The 20,374-nt window shown below is 36.3% G+C and overlaps 1 protein-coding gene across 7 annotated transcripts in view; it reads right to left on the reverse strand.

Moving 5' to 3' along the window:
* Positions 1-20,374, reverse strand: part of LOC127850109 (phospholipid-transporting ATPase ID-like) — a 92,432-nt gene that overhangs the window by 20,619 nt on the left and 51,439 nt on the right. For 5 of the 7 annotated variants that reach the window (XM_052382881.1, XM_052382884.1, XM_052382883.1 and 2 more), the window contains 12 exons: positions 11,290-11,424; positions 10,705-10,775; positions 10,357-10,439; positions 9,039-9,286; positions 8,573-8,808; positions 8,073-8,235; positions 6,802-6,891; positions 6,430-6,595; positions 5,458-5,537; positions 5,125-5,226; positions 566-685; positions 133-230 (listed from right to left, as the gene is read on the reverse strand). In XM_052382881.1, coding sequence (XP_052238841.1) covers positions 133-230; positions 566-685; positions 5,125-5,226; positions 5,458-5,537; positions 6,430-6,595; positions 6,802-6,891; positions 8,073-8,235; positions 8,573-8,808; positions 9,039-9,286; positions 10,357-10,439; positions 10,705-10,775; positions 11,290-11,424 — 1,592 coding nt within the window. Of the gene's footprint in view, positions 1-132; positions 231-565; positions 686-5,124; positions 5,227-5,457; positions 5,538-6,429; positions 6,596-6,801; positions 6,892-8,072; positions 8,236-8,572; positions 8,809-9,038; positions 9,287-10,356; positions 10,440-10,704; positions 10,776-11,289; positions 11,425-19,286; positions 19,386-19,716; positions 19,816-20,374 lie in introns of all 7 variants that reach the window. The other 2 variants (XM_052382882.1, XM_052382886.1) reach the window with 2 other exon arrangements.

Below are 20,374 nucleotides of genomic sequence, written 5' to 3' on the forward strand. Positions count from 1 at the left end.
AACGCATAAAAGCATACATGGTACCTGTTTTATCTTACACATTTTAGTTATTGGTATATGCAAAAAAGATGAAATTCATTATCTCCCCTAATATTTTACTTTTGGTTTATTGCTTCACGTCATAAGAATTACCTGGCTTCCTTAAACTTTGCAGACCAAGAGGCGAATTCGGAATCTGAGATATCTTTGACAGCAAGGCACAGTGTACGCAAACCTTCCCCAGCAAATTCCTGAAGATGACAGTAAAATGTTCATAACCTACCGGTAGGTAAATCACACAGGATATTTTTCTATAAATAACTTAAAAATGGACAGTTTTGGGACACACAATGAATGAATGACAGACAGACAGACAGGCTAAAAACAATATACCCCTGATCTTTCAATCCATGGGCATAAAAAAGGAAGTCTGTTCTTAGCAAATTTCAGTAAAGGCTGAAAATGTCCTTTATGATTAGCCTGTGATGTCAGCACACAGGCTAATCTAGGAATACACTATATGGACATGCATTAAGCCCCGTATCCCCAGAGTGCTCAAATGTATGCCTATTGCATGTCTGCTTACATTTAGGTGGTGAGTGGTGAGTTCCTGCATGTCGTGACAGGATCTGTCCAGCCTCTCGTAGATCACAGAGTCAGCTCCCTTACACCACAGCATCACCTTGCCATTGCGACGCACTATCACCTGCAGAGAAACACCAACATATCACCTGCAGAGAAACACCAACATATCACCTGCAGAGAAACACCAACATATCACCTGCAGAGAAACACCAACATATCACCTGCAGAGAAACACCAACATATCACCTGCATAGAAACACCAACATATCACCTGCAGAGAAACACAAAGATATCGCCTGCAGAGAAACACCAACATATCACCTGCAGAGAAACACCAACATATCACCTGCAGAGAAACACCAACATATCACCTGCATAGAAACACCAACATATCACCTGCAGAGAAACACCAACATATCACTTGCAGAGAAACACCAACATATCACTTGCAGAGAAATACCAACATATCACCTGCAGAGAAACACCAACATATCACATGCAGAGAAACAGCAACTAGTATTTATCACAGACGTGACATATACCCCAACAAGCTGCATTGACACAGAATATTTTGCATGCTGTCTTCATAAAACAAGAGAAGCTTATTTATGGCAATTTTTAAGAATTATTATGCCATTATCATTTATGGCCATTTTGACCTTTGAACTCTTAAATTCTTTTGCATGACACGCTGTCCAATGACTGTCAACAAAATTAATGTACAGAGTCATTTTAATATCTCACAATGAATGACATAGTTATGGCCCGACAAGCTCATTTATGGCCATTTTTTACCTTTGAACTCAAAGTGTGACCTTGACATTTCAGATATCAACATAATTCTTTCGCATGACACACCGTCCAATGATGGTGAACAAATGTTCCAAATGATTTTAAAATCTCACAATGAACAACATAGTTATGACTTGGACAAGCTCATTTATGGCCACTTTTGACCTTTGAACTCAAAATGTGACCTTGACCTTGGAGATGTCCACATTATTCTTTTGCATGACATACCATCAAATGGTGGTCAACAAATGTGCCAAATGATTTTAAAGACTCACAATAAATGACAAAGTTATGGCCCAGACAAGCATTTGACCTTTGAAATCCAAGTGTGACCTTGACCTTGGAGATATTGACGTACTTCTTTCGCATGACTCACCATCCCATGATGGTGAACAAATGTACCAAGTCATTTTAAAATCAAATGATAAATGACAAAGTTATGGTCCGGACAAACTTTCAGTTTAAAATGCACTAAGTGACCCAGAGACCTAGTTTTTGACCCATATTCAAACTTGACCTAGACATCATCTCGCTACAACTTCTGACAAAGTTTGGTGAAGATCGGATGAAATTTTTGGGACAGACAGACCGTCAAAGTGACTCCTATATGACTTCTGTATAACTACTAACACCTGCATAGAAACACCAGCAGGCAGCAGTGGCATATGTGCCAGACTTTTCATTATATATCTGTTAAAAATAAACAAAATTGTGTGCTTTTTACTATATACCTTTTTAAAAAATATAAACACAGCTTTATTGATCCTTAAAATACAAGTCAACCAACTAGAAATGTTGTATAATGGCACTCGTTATTTTTCCGATCCTTTATTACCATACTAGCCTGATTATTTTTTAACGACTTCATAGACTTATGTAAACAATGATATGTATAGATAGTTGGAGGTTAACAAAAATGTCACTTGAAATGCAAACACCACCTTTAATCAATTTGAATGTCAGCTACAATTTCATCTCAATGAACTTGGTCGTTTACCAACCTTCAAAAGACCTGCATCTGACTGTTTACTTTTTAACAGCTAGTGCAAAACAATCATAACAAAAATCTGCTTTTTAACCGCCTTGAGAAATATTTACTTTGCAACATTGTATCAAAACTATTATCTCCAATAAAGAAACTATTGAGATTAAGCATAACAGAAAAATCACAACTACAGTCCAACCTGCCCCAGCGACCACCTTTTAAAAGAGACCACCTGTCCATAAAGACCACAACGATTTCCTCCCGAACGATTTCACTAGATATTGTACCTGCGAATAAAGCCCACCTGCGAACAAAGACCAAGCACCGCCATTTTACATTCCCAAATGTCCATTTTGATACCTAACAAAGACCACTTCAATCATAACAATCAACGATTTCGCAACTTTCAATAACAAAAATGGCCACCATGACGCTGTGATAGTCACGTGATAAACATCTAACCAGTAGACTCGTCAGTCGCTATGGAGATATTGGCAAGTGAAAGTTTACTGCACTCGATAGCAGTTGTTTGTTTACTTAACACACATTGCTAATTGGTAGCCGCCTGCTTCTTGTATGCATCTATCAGTTTGTCGAAAGTGTAAGAAGTTGCCTTTGTTTTTGTGACTTGTGATTGATGTACTGATTGCCGAAAATATCAAACAAAAATTTGGGGCTTTCATCAACTCCAGTGATTTTTTTTGCTTTAATTTGTTACAGCCTGTGCCTTTTGAATTGGGAAAATTAGCGCGATAAACCGTGAAATTGGGAAAAATGGCGCGATAAACCATGAAATTGGGAAAAATGAAGCATTATAAATAGGATTATAAGTAACAGAAGTGATATTGTTTTTAAGTGCATGTTCAGGGAGTTTTCTAGAAAAGGAGTCTGGTCAAATTGGTTTTTTTTTATCAATAAAAGTGGCAAGTTTGGGAATGATTTATGGACAAAAATGACTAAATTCAAGTTATATATTTTGTAAGATGTTTAAAAAATAAAGTTGAGACCTAGATTTAAGAAATCATAATTAAGTTATATGAGACTTCTTTCTAAAAAAAAAAAAATTGGTTTTTTTTTTTTTTTTTTGGTAGTTGGGCTTTTTTGGGAAATTTTGGTCAGAATTTTGGGAAAAAACGTGTATTTTTGCGATTGGGAAGCAGCCGAAATTCGGCTGTAAATTTGAGCAAAAAAATTCACTGAACTCATTAAGGAAATTAACGGTTTCGTTACAATTACAATGCCAATTACAAACATACATTTTGATATCATTCCTTTCTTAAATTTCTCAGTGATAAGACGTGAAAAGATTATAGATACGGAATTTGTCAGTTCAAGTACATATTCATGTATGTCAATAGTTATTTATACATGATATGATTAATGAAACAAGAGCACCGCATAACGGAAGCCAAGCTCGGCTGCGAAAGCTTGTCAGAATTAATTTTTTTAGAGGTCACAATGACCTTGACCTTTGACCTAGTGACCCAAAATGGGTGTGGCGTGTAGAACTCATCAAGGTGCATCTACATATAAAGTTTTAAAGTTGTAGGTGGAAGCACTTTGATTTTAAAGCAAATGTTAAGGTTTATGTTAAAGTTTTATATTAGAGGTCACAGTGACCTTAACCTTTGACCTAGTGACCCAAAAATGGGTGTGGCGTGTAGAACTCATGAAGGTGCATCTACATATGAAGTTTCAAAGTTGTAGGTGGAAGCACTTTGATTTTAGAGCCTATGTTAAAGTTTGATATTAGAGGTCACAGTGACCTTGACCTTTGACCTAGTGACCCAAAAATGGGTGTGGCGTGTAGAACTCATCAAGGTGCATGTACATATGAAGTTTCAAAGTTGTAGGTGGAAGCACTTTGATTTTAGAGCCAATGTTAAGGTTTTAGCATGACGCCTACGTCGGACAGTGGACGTCGGAACGGCGGATGTCGGAAGACGAGCTGGCTATGACAATAGCTCGGGTTTTCTCCGAAAACAGCCTCGCTAATAAATAATAAAAACATAAGGAAATTGGAATAATAAATATAAAATCAAAACTGTGTTTTCAATCCTTTATGACATTATACATACATTAGTATTCGACCATTTAAGCAATAGAGCACATACATAGATAAGGTACCTGTTAAAATCCTACAAGCATATTTTGCAAAGTTTCAATCGACCCTCCGACTACAGACCACCTGTGAACAAAGACCACAAGGACCAAATCCCTTACGGTGTCTTTATTGAAAGGTTAGACTGTATTATGCTCAATCTCCAATAAAGAAACAATTGTGATTTAGCATAACAGAAAATTATAGTACTTTTAAATCAATCCAACGTTAAATTCCACTCATGTTAAGAGTCCATTTGTTTTTGTTTCCCATAGTTCCCAGATTGATTGTGAGACTGAATTACGTCTGAACACATCATAAATAGAACTCTTGTACTATATGCTTCAACTAAATATGGAGTACCATTAGTGTCAACATATAATATATATATATATATACACAAATGTAATTTTTAAGTTCTTTGTGATGTATGATGAAGGAAGAGGAATATTACGCTAGCCAATTGTTTCAAGATTATGTATCAGTCTCATGGCTTGCCCTATGGCATAACCCAAGCCACTCAACTCATACTTACATGTAATCTTGAAAAAATTGGCCCACATTATATTCTGTACAGACTGTGGTCAGCCCCAGCTAATCTGTGACGACACAAATGCATTAACCCAGGTTTTTTCAGAGGATGGCTTATATAATTTTAGAAAGATCAGCTCTAATTACTTACAGACATTCGTTTGCGGACGTTGTTGAAGTCAAGAATGGCCAGTAAGTCATAGACCTGCTCTTCCCCCTGGATCTCTACTGTTACAGTGTTTGGGGTTCGAGACTGGAAAGTATATTCAACACCATGCAATGAAAGGCTTCCTAAGATAACACTTTAAGACACAATTTTTCATAAGACTCATAGCAGCAAAACTGTGTATAAAGTAAGTATAATGAGCAATTTCCAAAACATACAATAAGCAGTATAAAACTTAATATTCCCTTCAAAACGAGGAATCTTCTAGAATGCAAAAAAATCCTTTGGTAGCATGGCCATTGTCAACTGCTGACCCACCTTAAAGACGTAGCCAAAGTTTCTTGCAGCCGAGACCAGGGCTCCCTCATCTGGAGATTGGGCCTGGTACTCCAGGTTACCTGGCAACACATTAACAGGTATACAGGCATAGCAGACATATGGTTTCTTTGTTTGGAGCTTTTGCAGCATTTGGAAAGTATTTCAGTCATACAGTGGCGCAAGAGTAATCAAAAAGTGAAAAAGGGCATTTCCCTCTCGCCAGTCATGGTTGAGACTGCAATTTCCCCTTCGCCAGTCATGGGTGAGAATGCTATTTCCCCTTCACCAGTCATGTGTGAGAATGCAAATTCCCCCTAGCCAGTCAGGGATGAAAATGCAACTTCCCCTTTGCCAGTCATTGGTGAGAATGCTATTTCCCCTTCACCAGCCATGGGTGAGAATGCTATTTCCCCTTTGCCAGTCATGGGTGAGAATGCTAATTCCCCCTTGCCAGTAAGGGATGAGAATGCAACTTTCCCTTTGCCAGTCATTGGTGGGAATGCTATTTCCCCTTTGCCAGTCATGGGTGAGAAAGCTATTTCCCCTTTGCCAGTCATTGGTGAGAATGCTATTTCCCCTTCACCAGCCATGGGTGAGAATGCTAATTCCCCCTAGCCAGTAAAGGATGAGAATGCAACTTCCCCTTTGCCAGTCATTGGTGAGAATGCTATTTCCCCTAGCCAGTCATGGGGGAGAATGCTATTTCCCCTTGGCCAGTCATGGGTGAGAATGCAAATTTCCCCCTAGCCAGTCAGGGTTGAGAATTCAACTTCCCCACAGACAGGCATAAAAATGCAATTCAGGTTAGTTTAATTTTTTCTTAATATAATGCCAATATTTGCCTTTAATTCTCATCAAAAACAGACCATTCTAATCAGTGTACAGTTAAACAACAAGATCATTTCCTACGAAACCTAAATAAAAGTGGATAGGCTTCTGCAACGAGTTCACCAAAGCCATGACCAATCTTACCATCTTCAGTGACCTCCGGCATCACAGTGTGGCATAGGGAGAGCAGAGTGAAGAACCTCCCCACCTCCCTGTTACCGCCCTGCACCTCCGTCACCAGCCGCTTGTCATAGAACTCAAACTTCGGGTCCGCGTACTTGTTAAACGACAGGTTACATTTCGGTGTGGCCTGTGGATTGAGGACAGATGCTGTGTTAGAACAAAATACAAATACCGCGTATACATATCGTATCAATGTCCTTGGTCAAAATTTCATGTGAAATCATTATTTTAAATTTTCCCGCTTGTCAATAATAATATTATATGCATAGCAAAAATTGGCAAGATTAAATACACGTTAACACATTTGATGCAAGACAGAACCTATGTACTTACATCTGTAATGTCCATCGGATTGCCTTCAGTGTCCACGTAGTCACCGTAGGACTTGCCATGTATTGACGCTTTCTTAAACTCCATGATATTCTGAAGGGTTATAATAAGTAGGGATTCTATAGGCATTAAGAAACATGACTGCACACAGTAAACAAGGTCATTTGATTAATTTCTATAATGAAATATTATAACAAACTAATTCAGGAGCTGTCTATAAACCAGGTGAGCCACAGCAAACTTGAAAACTATCTTAGTACGATTTCACAACTTAACTTAATACCAGACACCAGTAGCTTACAAGATAAATTGAAGATAATTCAAATGGAATAACTATGCATTTTATGAATGACTGCCACAGGTGTTTTTTTCATAAGCAGCAGCCAAATATCTGCCACATCAACCTGCCAAAGGTCCTACATTTTTTCTCTCCCCAAGTTTTTAAATTCCCCTTCAATCCACCTGATGAAAACAGAATTGCAAGGGAGACTACTGCTCCACAAATTGCATGGGTTTTTAATATCAAACTGCAAAACAAATGTTGATAAAAATAATACTTCCGTGAAAACATTGTTCAAATTGTAAGAGACTAATTTAACATGTATTGTATATTAGATTGCATTTGACTAACTTACTAAAATTATTCATAAAATTAAACCATGTTCAAACATAGCATATTTATATATTCAATGTTTTCTCACGTCAACAAAAATTCCCCCAGGCATCACACTTTTTTTGCAAATTTTATAAAGCTAAGGCCGCTTCCCCCAGTCATAAAAACCTCTTGCTGACATATTTAACGTACCAAAATTTTACTCACAAACATTACATGTTAAAAGTGAGATAGACAACAAATTATGAATATCTTCCTTTTTTCATGGCATTTTCGGAGTCAAAGACAACAGCTTTGCTCAAGATTTTTTTTTTATAAAACCAATTTCAACAAGAGATTGCCAAGCAATATGGTCCCCTACCGGTGAAACACCACCATTGTCAGATTTTTTTATTTATTTTATATTTGTTGCCATAGCAACCATAATTATTGACGTAGTAACAAAATGAAATGATGTGCATAATCTCCATATTGCCATCTATCTATATTTTAAGTTTCATGAAAAAATATGAAGAACTTATAAAGTTATCGTAGGATCCAAAAAAGTGTGACGGACAGACTGATGGACAGACTGACAGACAGACTGACTGACTGACAGAGCGCAAACCATAAGTCCCCTCTGGTTTCACCGGTAGGGGACAAAAATGTATTGGCCACATACCTGAGTAAGGGTGCCAGTCTTGTCAGAGAAGATGTACTCTATCTGGCCGAGCTCCTCATTGAGAGCAGTGCTGCGGGCCTTGGCAGGGGTATCATTCACATCGTAGTACATCTTCTTGTCCCAGTTGATGAGAATGCTGTTTATCATGCGAATTATCTCAACACTGAAATACATGGAAACATCGGTAGGATTATTACTTAATTGATATGTCCAATGTGGGAATTTTTTTATGATTTTTCAAAACCTTTATATTCGTGATTTTGAGAACGCTTGTAGAATTTCCATTTCCATTACAGCTTGTAAATTCACTGTGATAAAACATAGTTTTGATAAATATTTGAAAAAAGTCTTATGAAAAACAATGCCCTGATCATTATTCTACAGTGAAAGTACAGTATCACATAATATCATCATTCATGGTAGACAGTGCAGCATTAATAAGCTTCAACAGGAAAAAAACAACTGACAAGAAAATAATGGACACTACTGTTATTTCTTACCTAACATATAGTGATATAGGCACTACTGTATTCAATATGATGATGTAGGAGAAAAATATAAGCAGAGCAATAACAGTTGATCCCTCAGCAATGGACCCTTCTTTGGTTCCCTGGCTTGTGCCCGGAACAAAGCTCTCCCAGGGGAGATAAATCTGGAAATTGTTGTTGATCACAGACTCATGTATACCGCAAGCAATTGTGCAGATGAGGCACATGCTTAGGAGGAAAATGAAGATCTGCAAAATAAAAGGAACTCATTGATAAGTATTAAAATTTGATCATAGACTTTGAAGAAATCTTGGCACATTCTTACAATGACCAACATAAAGTAAAATAATGTTTTATTGTGAAACAACGTTTGACACACTCTATGAAATGCATAGTTTAATATTTGGTTGTTATTTAAATGATGATAAAAGAGAGCACTAAAATGACAGATGAAACCAAACATTGACCTGGCACTTACCCCAATGATGAGAGTATTCATGAGGCGGTCTATATTGGTCCGCTTGAAAATGCTCTTCCCACAATTCATCATCAGCTTGCTCTCGTGTCCCGAAAAAATGACCAGCCCGTAACACCACTGTGTGTTGCGGAGCACACAGCCTCGCAGGAGGATCTTGTCATTGTCAAGAGAATATGTCTCTCCCTTCCACGTCATCTTGCCCTCAAACTTTGGGAGTCGATTGTTGGGGGGTTCACAAACAATTTCCGCTATAAGAAGGGTAAATTAATACAATATTTTTTTCAATAATTGGTGAAATGCTTGCCTTTGTTGGTAAATTGTAATATTGTAAGAAGTTGGGGACAAAAAATAGGTCCATTCGCAACCTTTTTGTTGGGGACAAAAAAAAAGCTGGCATGATTCTCTTGTCACCAATCAAATCATGCATACATCATCAGCAAGAAGAAATAATCCAAAATGTCAACACTTAAAATGACTTTAACATATATACAAAACAAGATATGTGTTTGTCAGAAGCACTATGTCCCCTTTTGCACCGCTTTGAAGCTATATATTTGACCTTTGACCTTGAAGGATTACCTTGACCTTGACCTTTCACCACTCAAAATGTGCAGCTCAATGAGATACACATGCATGCCAAATATCAAGTTGCTATCTTCAATATTGCAAAGGTTATTGCAAATGTTAAAGTTGGGACAAACAAACAAACACACAAACCAACAGACAGGGCAAAAACAATATGTCTCCCACTATAGTGGTGGGGGACATAAAAAGAAAAGTGCTTGCCCCCTTATTTCATTAATTCAAATCAATAGTTATGCTGGAAAGTGGAACATGTTTTAACATGTATGGACAGTGTAAACCATATTCTCAAATGATGCTTGCTGATCTTCATATGGACAAAGAACGAGATAACCATTGTACAAATTTAATTACGATCGCAGAAAGAAATCCAAACTTAACAGCATCATATAAAAAAGTCCTCATGTTTATGAAAATGCAAAAATATTCATTAACTCATACAAGAATTAAAATTACTTTACAATTACCTTTATAACTCCATCAATAAACACCTGTTTTTGTTCAGATGCATGTCAATAAAACAATCAGAGCTACCAGCCTTATGGTTCAATATCTTCATACTTAAATCCGAATTGTTAGTAATAAACTGATAACAAAAATGTAAATTGATTTTTTTTCGAAAAAATGTTTAGGTACCAGTTTACATGAAATATTGTTCTGCCTCATATCTATTCAAATGAACCCAAGCTTTTATACCTACTTCATATCTTTTTCATGTTATTATTCTTAAACTTACCATTAAATTGCTTGAATAAATTGTGATCATCTCCCATTTCAGCTGTTTCCGGCAGGGCTTGTCGAACCTTTAAGTTGGTCTCCCTGGCAACCAGACAATAAACATAGCAATTATTAAAAAAAAAAAAATTATGTGTGTTTATCTCATATTATGTAAAAATTGCAACAATAAAAATAACAGATTCCTATTTTATCTCCAAGAAAATTTAAAAAAATGGCAACAATAAATATAATATATTCCTATTTTATGTCCCTAAATTAAAATAAAAGTTCCGATTTCATTTAAACTTAAAATTTATGGCTCCTATTTTGTTAATTATCTAGGAAATATAGAGAAACCTGAGCCTACCCATCCAGTTCAGCAGTCTCTATATAACAAAGGCTGTTAGGTTCACTGGTCGATAGTAGTAACAGGTCCGCCTGATGTATAGACAAGAAACATGTATGATAATCAATAATAAATCTACGGAAAAGGTGAACAGACTTGAAAGATCATAACATTATGATGATACAATTGAAAAACAATATAGCGATAGTTGCTATTACATCACAGGAGAACATCTCAGAAGTGTAAGATATAGAGGAAGTGTATTAGGGATACAACATTATAACAAATAATAATTTTGTGAGACACTATCAAACTTTGAAACAAATGTGACTTATATCTCACACAATTTTGTAATCTATCTTCAAGGGCAAATAACCAGGAATGAGAGGATCACTGGATTTGAAAAAAACAACGTCTTGCACATCTAAACTTTATAGTGATGACATTTTTGAAGTTACAATTTCAACACTTAAGTAATGTCAAATAAATTTACTTTGCAGACGTATAACATTTTATACAGACCAAACCAACAGCATTAATCCAATATCAATCTCTCACATTTTATTGCCAGGGTGAAAAACCCCTTGTTATCACTGCATTCCTTACCGCTACAAATTGGTTGTTCTCCATCTTTATGATGTCACCAACGACGACCTTCTGCCACACTTCCTCCCCAATCTTGTCCCCACGCAGTACCATCGACTTCCTGTTGTTGACCTGGTCATCGCTGCGATGTCGACGCTAGACAGTATATACCAATCAAATGTAAGATCAATTATCTCATGCAGAAGAAACCCTCAGTACAAACATTATTTTGTAATAAGTCTATTAAGAAATATTTGTAATTATATTTGAGAATAATTAAATACTAGAATTAAAGCAACACTTAAAATAAGCATTTTAATTACATGTGGTTTAGTAACATATTAATAATGTATGTATTTTTAATATAATTTATTATTGATATAACATAACACACATTGAGTAATAATGGTACTGAAGACAATAATTAGCAGAATACAAATTAATGATTGGCAATCTGTAAAAAATAATAAACAAGAGCACCGCCTTGCGGGTGCAGACCGCTCATCTATTTTTCTTTTTAAAGGGGCATCTCAATTTCAATCACAAAGGATGGAGGGTTGGAGTGGAGAGGGGTGTATAGTGTGGGGGTGTGGTCATTTATTACATTATCTTCCAAAAATGCAAAAAAAATGCAAAAAAAAAAGTTATTTTTTGGAGGGGGGGATTCTTGGGTGGGATGGTTGGACGGTATTTCAAAAATGAAATAATAAAAATAAATATTTGTGTTTTTAAACCATGTTTGAAAAAAACAAAAGATGTGTTTGTCAGAAACACAATGCCCCCTATTGCGCCGCTTTGATATTATTTTATTTTTTGACCTTGAAGGATGACCTTGACCTTGAACTTCCACCACTCAAAATGTGCAGCTTCATGATAACGCCGCTTTGATTTTTAAAATTTTGTTTGACCTTTGACCTTGAAGGATGACCTTGAACTTGAAGGATAACCTTGACCTTGAACCTACACCACTCAAAATGTGCAGCTTCATGATAACGCCGCTTTGATTTTTTTTTTAACTTTGACCTTGAAGGATGACCTTGACCTTGAAGAATGACCTTGAAGAATGACCTTGACCTTGAACTTCCACCACGCAAAATGTGAAGCTTTATGATAATGCCGCTTTGAAATTTTATATAAAAAATTGACCTTTGACCTTGAAGGATGACCTTGACCTTAAAGGATGACCTTGAACTTCCAACACTCAAATGTGCAGCTTCATGAAAACGCCGCTTTATATTTATTTTTTTTACCTTGAAGGATGACCTTGAAGGATGACCTTGAACTTTCACCACTCAAAATGTGCAGCTTCATGAGATACACATGTATGCCAAATATCAAGTTGCTATCTTCAAAATTAAAAAAGTTATGGCCAATGTTAAAGTTTTTGGACGGACAGATGCCATATATTTGACATTTGACCTTGAAGGATGACCTTGACCTTCACCTTTCACCACTCAAAATGTTCAGCTCCATGAGATACACATGCATGCCAAATATCAAGTTGCTATCTTCAATATTGAAAAAGTTATGGCCAATGTTAAAGTTTTCGGACGGACAAACACCATAAATTTGACATTTGACCTTAGAATGACCTTGACCTTTCACCACTCAAAATGTCCAGCTTCATGAGATACACATGCATGCCAAATATCAAGTTGCTATCTTAAAAAGTGAAAAAGTTATGGCCAATGTTAAAGTTTTTTTCGGACTGACAGACAGACAGACTGACTGACCTCTTGACGGACAGTTCAACTGCTATATGCCACCCTACTGGGGGCATAAAATTATTTTTTGGGGGTGGAGGTGGGGGGTATAGTGTGAGGGTGTGGTGGTCATTTATTAGATGATCTTTAATTAAAAAAACATGAAAATGGGGGGGATTGAGGGGGGAGGGGGGTATGGTTTGGATGGAGTCAATTGTGGTATGTCAGGTAAAGGTTGTTTTGTCAAAGTATCAATCGAATCTAATCATAAATAAAGAAGTTATGGCATTTTTAGCAAAATTTAATAATTTGACCTTGAGAGTCAAGGTCATTCAAAGGTCAAGGTAAAATTCAACTTGCCAGGTACAGTACCCTCATGATAGCATGAAAGTATTTAAATTTTAAAAGCAATAGCTTTGATACTTTAGAAGTAAAGTGAATCTAAACACAAAATGTAACCATATATTCAAAGTAACTAAGTCAAAAAAGGGCCATAATTCGGTACAAATGACAACCAGAGTTATGCAACTTGTCCTTTACTGTCCCCTTATGATAGTTTGCGAGTGTTCCAAGTATGAAAGCAATATCTATGATACTTTAGGGGTAAAGTGGACCAAAACACAAAACTTAACCAAATTTTCAAGTATAAAGGACCCATAATTCCGTCAAAATGCCAGTCTCAGTTACATAACTTTGCCTGCACTGTCCCCTTACGATAATTAGTAAGTGTTGCAAGTATGAAAGCAATGGCTTTGATACTTTAGGAAAAAAGTGGACCTAAACACAAAACTTAACCAAATTTTCAATTTTTTTAAGTATAAAAAGGGCACATAATTCTGTCAAAATGCAAGCCATAATTATCTAACTTTGCCTGCCCAGTCCCCTCATGATAGTAAGTTAGTGTACCAAGTTTGAATGCAATAGCATTTATACTTTATGAGAAAAGTGTACCTAAACGCAAAACTTAACCGGACGCCGACGCCGACACCGACGCCGATGCCAAGGTGATGACAATAGCTCTTTCTTTTTTTTTTCAAAAAATAGATGAGCTAAAAAAATAAATAAAACAGCATCAGTTTTTAAAGAATTTATTTATAGGAAAAATTTTTGTATGTTTAATCATTATACTTGCTTAAAAGAAAATAGCAAGAAACATGTCAATTATATTGGGAATTTCTTACTTTTTTACTGTATAAGCAAACCTGCAAGATTTCATAACAAGAGCACCGCATAACGGGTGCCAACGCTCAGCTGCGGGTGCAGTTTTGAATAAATGAAAGCTTGTCAGAATTTTTTTTTTATTTAGAGGTCACAGTGACCTTGACCTTTGATCTAGTGACCCAAAAATGGGTGTGGTTTGTAGAACTCATTAAGGTGCAGCTACATATGAAGTTTCAAAGTTGTTGGTGGAAGCACTTTGATTTTAGAAACAATGTTCAAAACCTTAACAAAATGTTAAGGTTTAAGCACACGGCGGACGACACGACGACGGACACGGACACAACGAGCTGGCTATGACAATACCTCGGGTTTTCTCCGAAAACAGCCAAACTAAAATTGAACAGGTAGCATGCTGTCAATGTAAAGGCTAGAAGATATACTTAGTTATTTAGTTTTCATGATAACGCAAAAGCATTTCTTTTGTACCACAATGGAAAGATTGTATAACATTTTTAGAGTACTTCTGTCTGCTATCGGAGCAGTATTGAAGAGGTGTCTGGGTGTTAATGATAGCAGTTTGATTTAGTTCATGCTTGCACCAATAACAAATAAAAAATACTATTCCATAAACAAGAATGATACACTATTTCATATAGATAAAACTAATGTTTTCTTGGACATGCACAACCAAAAGATTCTGTCAGAAGAGGACTTCACAATATAATGCAAAATATTTTGCACTATATTTTGACTTTAGACTGCAATGAACCAAACAGTTCAATATTTGTTAATTGAATGGTATACACATAAGGTTCATGACACTTTGTCGAAAATACAACATACTGAATAATTATTTCAAAGTTTTGCAAGACAGGAAAGACATTATTTAGATCGCATATTACTTTAAAATGCATTACTTGCATTAATACTATGGATGTTAAGAATATGCAATTTCTAAAGTGGACATTCCTTACAAATATCTCAACAATTTATACCTAGCATGAGCATGATATTTGTCTTAAAACAGTTAAAATGTTTACCAAACAAGAGGGCCATGATGGCCCTGTATCGCCCCACTGTTTTTTTATGCGAAAAGAACGCGCAATGCGCATGGGTTGAAATGTACTCAAGCATGTGACTTTCTCTGTCTATCCCTCATCCCATTGGGCACTTAAAGTTGGAAGGGTGAGCATTTTTAAATATGGAAAAAGTTACTACCGTGCTAAACAGACTAAAAAGCCTGTGAATTGTTCCTTTGAAGCACAGTCCCATTGCTTATAACATAGGTACATTTATCTCTCCAAAAGATATTGTCGTTCTTTCTATTTCACATATTTTTAGATGCTGAAGATCAAATATACACATTTGATTTGAAACAGGTTCACAAGACCCGTAGGAATCAAAATGCCTTAACCCTTTACCAAACTACACATTTTGGACTTTCCCAATTTGAAAAAGGTTGCAGACGACAATTAAATTGTAATGGAATATTAAGGAAATAATCAGGTAGGGTAGAAATAATTGTGATAAAAGGAGAAATTGCTCATCTTGAGCAATTTCTCATTTTATCATAATTTTTTATAAAGTCGTCAGCTATAAACCCGTAAAATCCTGTTGGTGTTTGGTAAAGGGTTAATAATCTCTGGTTCCTTCTTAGAGCCTTTCACACATTTATAACAAATACAATAGTAGCATCTTTCTTTGTAAAGAATCATCTCAAACAAGGGTTGTTTGTAAAACATGCATGCCCCCCCCATATGGGCTGTCAGTTGTAGTGGCAGCCATTGAGTGAATACATTTTTTGGCACTGTGACCTTGACCTTTGACCTAGTGACCTGAAAATCAATAGGGGTCTATCTGTGAGTCATGATTAATGAACCTATGAAGTTTCATGATCCTAGGCGTAAGCTTTCTTTAGTTATCATCCGGAAACCATTTTTTTGTGTGAAGTCACCGTGACCTTGACCTTTGACCTAGTGACCTGAAAGTCAATAGGGGTCATCTACGAGTCATGATAAATGTACCTATGAAGTTTCATGATCCTAGGCGTAAGTGTTCTTGAGTTATAATCCGGAAACCATTTTTCTAAGTTGAGTCACCGTGACATTTGACCTAGTGACCTGAAAATCAATAGGGGTCATCTGCGAGTCATGATCCATGTACCTATGAAGTTTCATGATCCTAGGAATAAGCGTTCTTGAGTTATCATCCAGAAAACATTTTACTATTTCGGGTCACAGTGACCTTGACCTTTCACCTGAAAATCAATAGGGGTCATCTGCGAATCATGATCAATGCAACTATGAAGTTTCATGATCCTAGGCATAAAACGTTCTTAAGTTATCATCCGGAGACCATTTTACTATTTCCGGTCACCGTGACCTTGAACTTTGACCTAGTGACCTGAAAATCAATAGGGTTCATCTGCGAGTCATGATCAATGTACCTATCAAGTTTCATGATCATAGGCATAAGCGTTCTTGAGTTATCATCCGGAAAACATTTTACTATTTCGGGTCACCGTGACCTTGACCTTTGACCTGGTGACTTCAAAATCAGCAGGGGTCATCTGCGAGTCATGATCAATGTACCTTTGAAGTGTCATGATCCTAGGCCAAAGCGTTCTTGAGTTATCATCCAGAAACCATCTAGTGGACAGACATACGGATGACGGACAGACCGACATGTGCAAAACAATAAACACCCTCTTCTTTGAAGATGGGCATACATATAATTAACAACCCACACATCCCTTAGACCAACAGGCCTGAGAATATTATGATAATCTAAAGATTATTTCTTATATTTATAAATGTATTTAATTAAGTAATACATATGACTTCTAAGATCAATTCATAACTTATATTAAGAAAATTATAAAATGATCAGAAATTTATATAGATCGTTGAGCAATTGACAATCATATCTCCACAATTCATGAATCACAATTCACAAATGGAACAATGAATCATAAGTTATTAAAAAGCAGCATATAGATAGTTAAGAACATTGCACTTCATTAATTCCAACACCTTCTCTTGGATATACAAAGTTTGAGTTTACAATGCAGAATCATATATTGACTTTTATGGAAATAATTATGTTCATGGAAGTTGTGTTTTAAAATCAATAAGATATTATTAAACTGGTTTAAACACTACAAAAAAGACATTAAATAAACATGTCATCCGAATTTTTTTTTATCCGGATATATGGTCACTTTCGACATATTTAAATAAATCCCGACTTTTTTCAGTTTATAAGAAAAACATTCAGAACACATGTTCTTACTTCAATTCCTTTGTAAGCAGTCACCATCTGATCTAAAATGGCACTAAATGACAGGGTTTTATCTCATGTTTACAAGATGTTGTTGTTGTTGTTGGTCACAGCCACACGGCCGCAGTAATCTCCCCTGGTAAACGTCATATGTTCAGTTTTGTGACCTCCCGGGACAGGGTCAAATTTGAGCCCTGGGGAATAATTTGAACAAATTTGGTAGAGAACTATTAGATATCACAACATACCAAATTTAGTAGCCCTAGGCTCTATAATTAAGAACAAGAAGATGATTGAAGTTTGCACAAAATAGGCCTTATTTAAGCATATTTTTTTTACCCCTGGGGCAAGGTCAAATTTGTTCCCAGGGGCATAATTTGAAAAAACTAAGTAGAGAACTATTAGATGTCACAACCTACCAAATTTGATAGAAATAGGCCCAATGGTTATGGACAAGAAGATTTTTATAGTTTGCACAAAATGGGCCCAATATAAGCATATGTTCAATTTTGTGACCCCTGGGGAACGGTCAAATTTGATCCCAGGGGCTTAATTTGAACAAACTTGGTAGAGGACTATAAGATGTCATTACATACCAAATTTGGTAGCCCTATGCCATACGGTTATGGACTAGAAGATTTTTAAAGTTTGCACAAAATAGGACTTATATAAGCAAATTTTCGATTTTTTGACCCCCCCAGGGCAGGGTCAAATTTGACCCCAGGGGCATAATTTGAACAAACTTGGTAGAGGACTATAAAATGTCACTACATACCAAGTTTGGTAGCCCTAGGCCCAATGCTTCTTGACAAGAAGATTTATAAAGTTTGCACAAAATAGGCCTTATATAAGCAAATTTTCAATTTTTTGACCCCCAGGGGCAAAGTCAAATTTGACCCCAGGGGCATCATTTGAACAAATTTGAAAGAGGTTCACCACAGGAACATTCCTGAGAAATTTCATCAGAATTGGACCAGTAGTTTAGGAGAAGAAGATGTTTTTAAAAAAGTTAACGCACGCACGCACGCACGGACGCACGCACACACGACGGACATAGGACCATGACATAAGCCCCGCTGGCCTTTGGCCAGTGGAGCTAAAAATTATATACATAATACTAGTTTCTTTTCACATTATTTGGAAATAAAGAAAATTAAGAATAAGGATTTAGATCCCTATTTTAAATAATTCCAAATTGTATAGATAGAAGGTAATTGAAAATTTTGGTTTCATAATTTTCAAAGAATGGATATAAGAAAAGAAAGGCAGATTCTGAACTCAAAATATTTACTAGCCTATTAACACGGTGAGTCATTATCAAATATTTGGTTTATATAATACAACACAGCTGTTGATACACTAATTCACTTAAACAAACACAGTTTTTTGGGCGACATATGGGGGTTTTGATAAACAAGAATATGAAATGTCTCTACTCACTGTGTATTATAGATTGATTTATTTTAAGATTTAGGTTTTATTTGTAAATACAGGACATGCATTTTTTTAATCAATTTCAATGAACATTAAAAGTAATAAAAACTGTTACCATGCAATCATGAATGTTTGTTAGTAAAACTTAACCACATAAACAACAAATACAAAACCGATTTTCAGATATTGTCTTTTGTCAAGACTAGACAATATACAAAAATTAATATTTATGATTATGCTGAGCAAAAACACAAAAATAACATCAGCTTTTCTTAGAAATTCATCTGCATTAATTACTTGAACATGCTATCGGACAATAGAAAGCTAAAAAACAATAATACCACATTTTTTTAGTAATTAATATGTATCACTTGACCATGCGCTTGACTGGTTGGCTGAACATAACGCATGCGCTTTCGTTACCTGCACGACTCGACTTACAATATCGTCAAGGGCGTCTTTGACAGCTGACACTGTTAGAACAGCTATCAGGGGTATGAACGTAGTAACGGGGGACAGAGATGATATCGCAGGGATTAGCTGTGAGCAGATACGTAACAAACATGTGACATGTGATAATAGAAGTTTGAACGACTCTGTTCTGTGAACACTTGTAGTGGCTGTAAGTTAGTAACATACATTAGTTTTGTCCTGAATTTTGTATACTACAGCACTTAAAATGCAAATAAGAACATAAACGCTCAACAACTGCAAAATCAAAACACTACTGAAACTACAAAACGCAACAGTGAGCATAAACAATTGCTAATGTCATGCAATGCACACATTATGGAAATGTTTCATTTGATGCGCTTGACTGGTTGGCTGAACATAACGAATGCGCTTACATTACCTGCACGACTCGACTTACAATATCGTCAAGGGCGTCTTTGACAGCTGACATTGTTAGAACAGCTATCATGGGTATGAACGTAGTAATGGGGGACAGAGATGATATCTCAGGGGTTAGCTGTGAGCAGATACGAACAAACATGTGACATGTGGCAGATTTAACCATTACCATTTTGACTTCAAGAACTGTCTAACAATTATTTAACAAGGGCTGTTTGTAAAACATGCATGCCCCCCATATGGGCTGTCCGTTGTAGTGGCAGCCATTGTGTGAATACGTTTTTTGTCACTGTGACCTTGACCTTTGACCTAGTGACCTGAAAATCAATAGGGGTCATCTGCGAGTCATGATCAATCTACCCATGAAGTTTCATGATCCTAGGCGTATGCATTCTTGAGTTATCATCCGGAAACCATTTTACTATTTCGGGTCACCGTAACCTTGACCTTTAACCTAGTGACCTCAAAATCAATAGGGGTCATCTGCGAGTCATGATCAATCTACCCATGAAGTTTCATGATCCTAGGCGTATGCGTTCTTGAGTTATCATTCAATAACCATTTTACTATTTCGGGTCACCGTGACCTTGACCTTTGACCTAGTGACCTCAAAATCAATAGGGGTCATCTGCGAGTCATGATCAATGTACCTATGAAGTTTCATGATCCTAGGCCCA

The sequence above is a fragment of the Dreissena polymorpha genome, chromosome 11 (assembly GCF_020536995.1).
Source record: "Dreissena polymorpha isolate Duluth1 chromosome 11, UMN_Dpol_1.0, whole genome shotgun sequence".
Lineage (NCBI taxonomy): Eukaryota > Metazoa > Mollusca > Bivalvia > Myida > Dreissenidae > Dreissena > Dreissena polymorpha.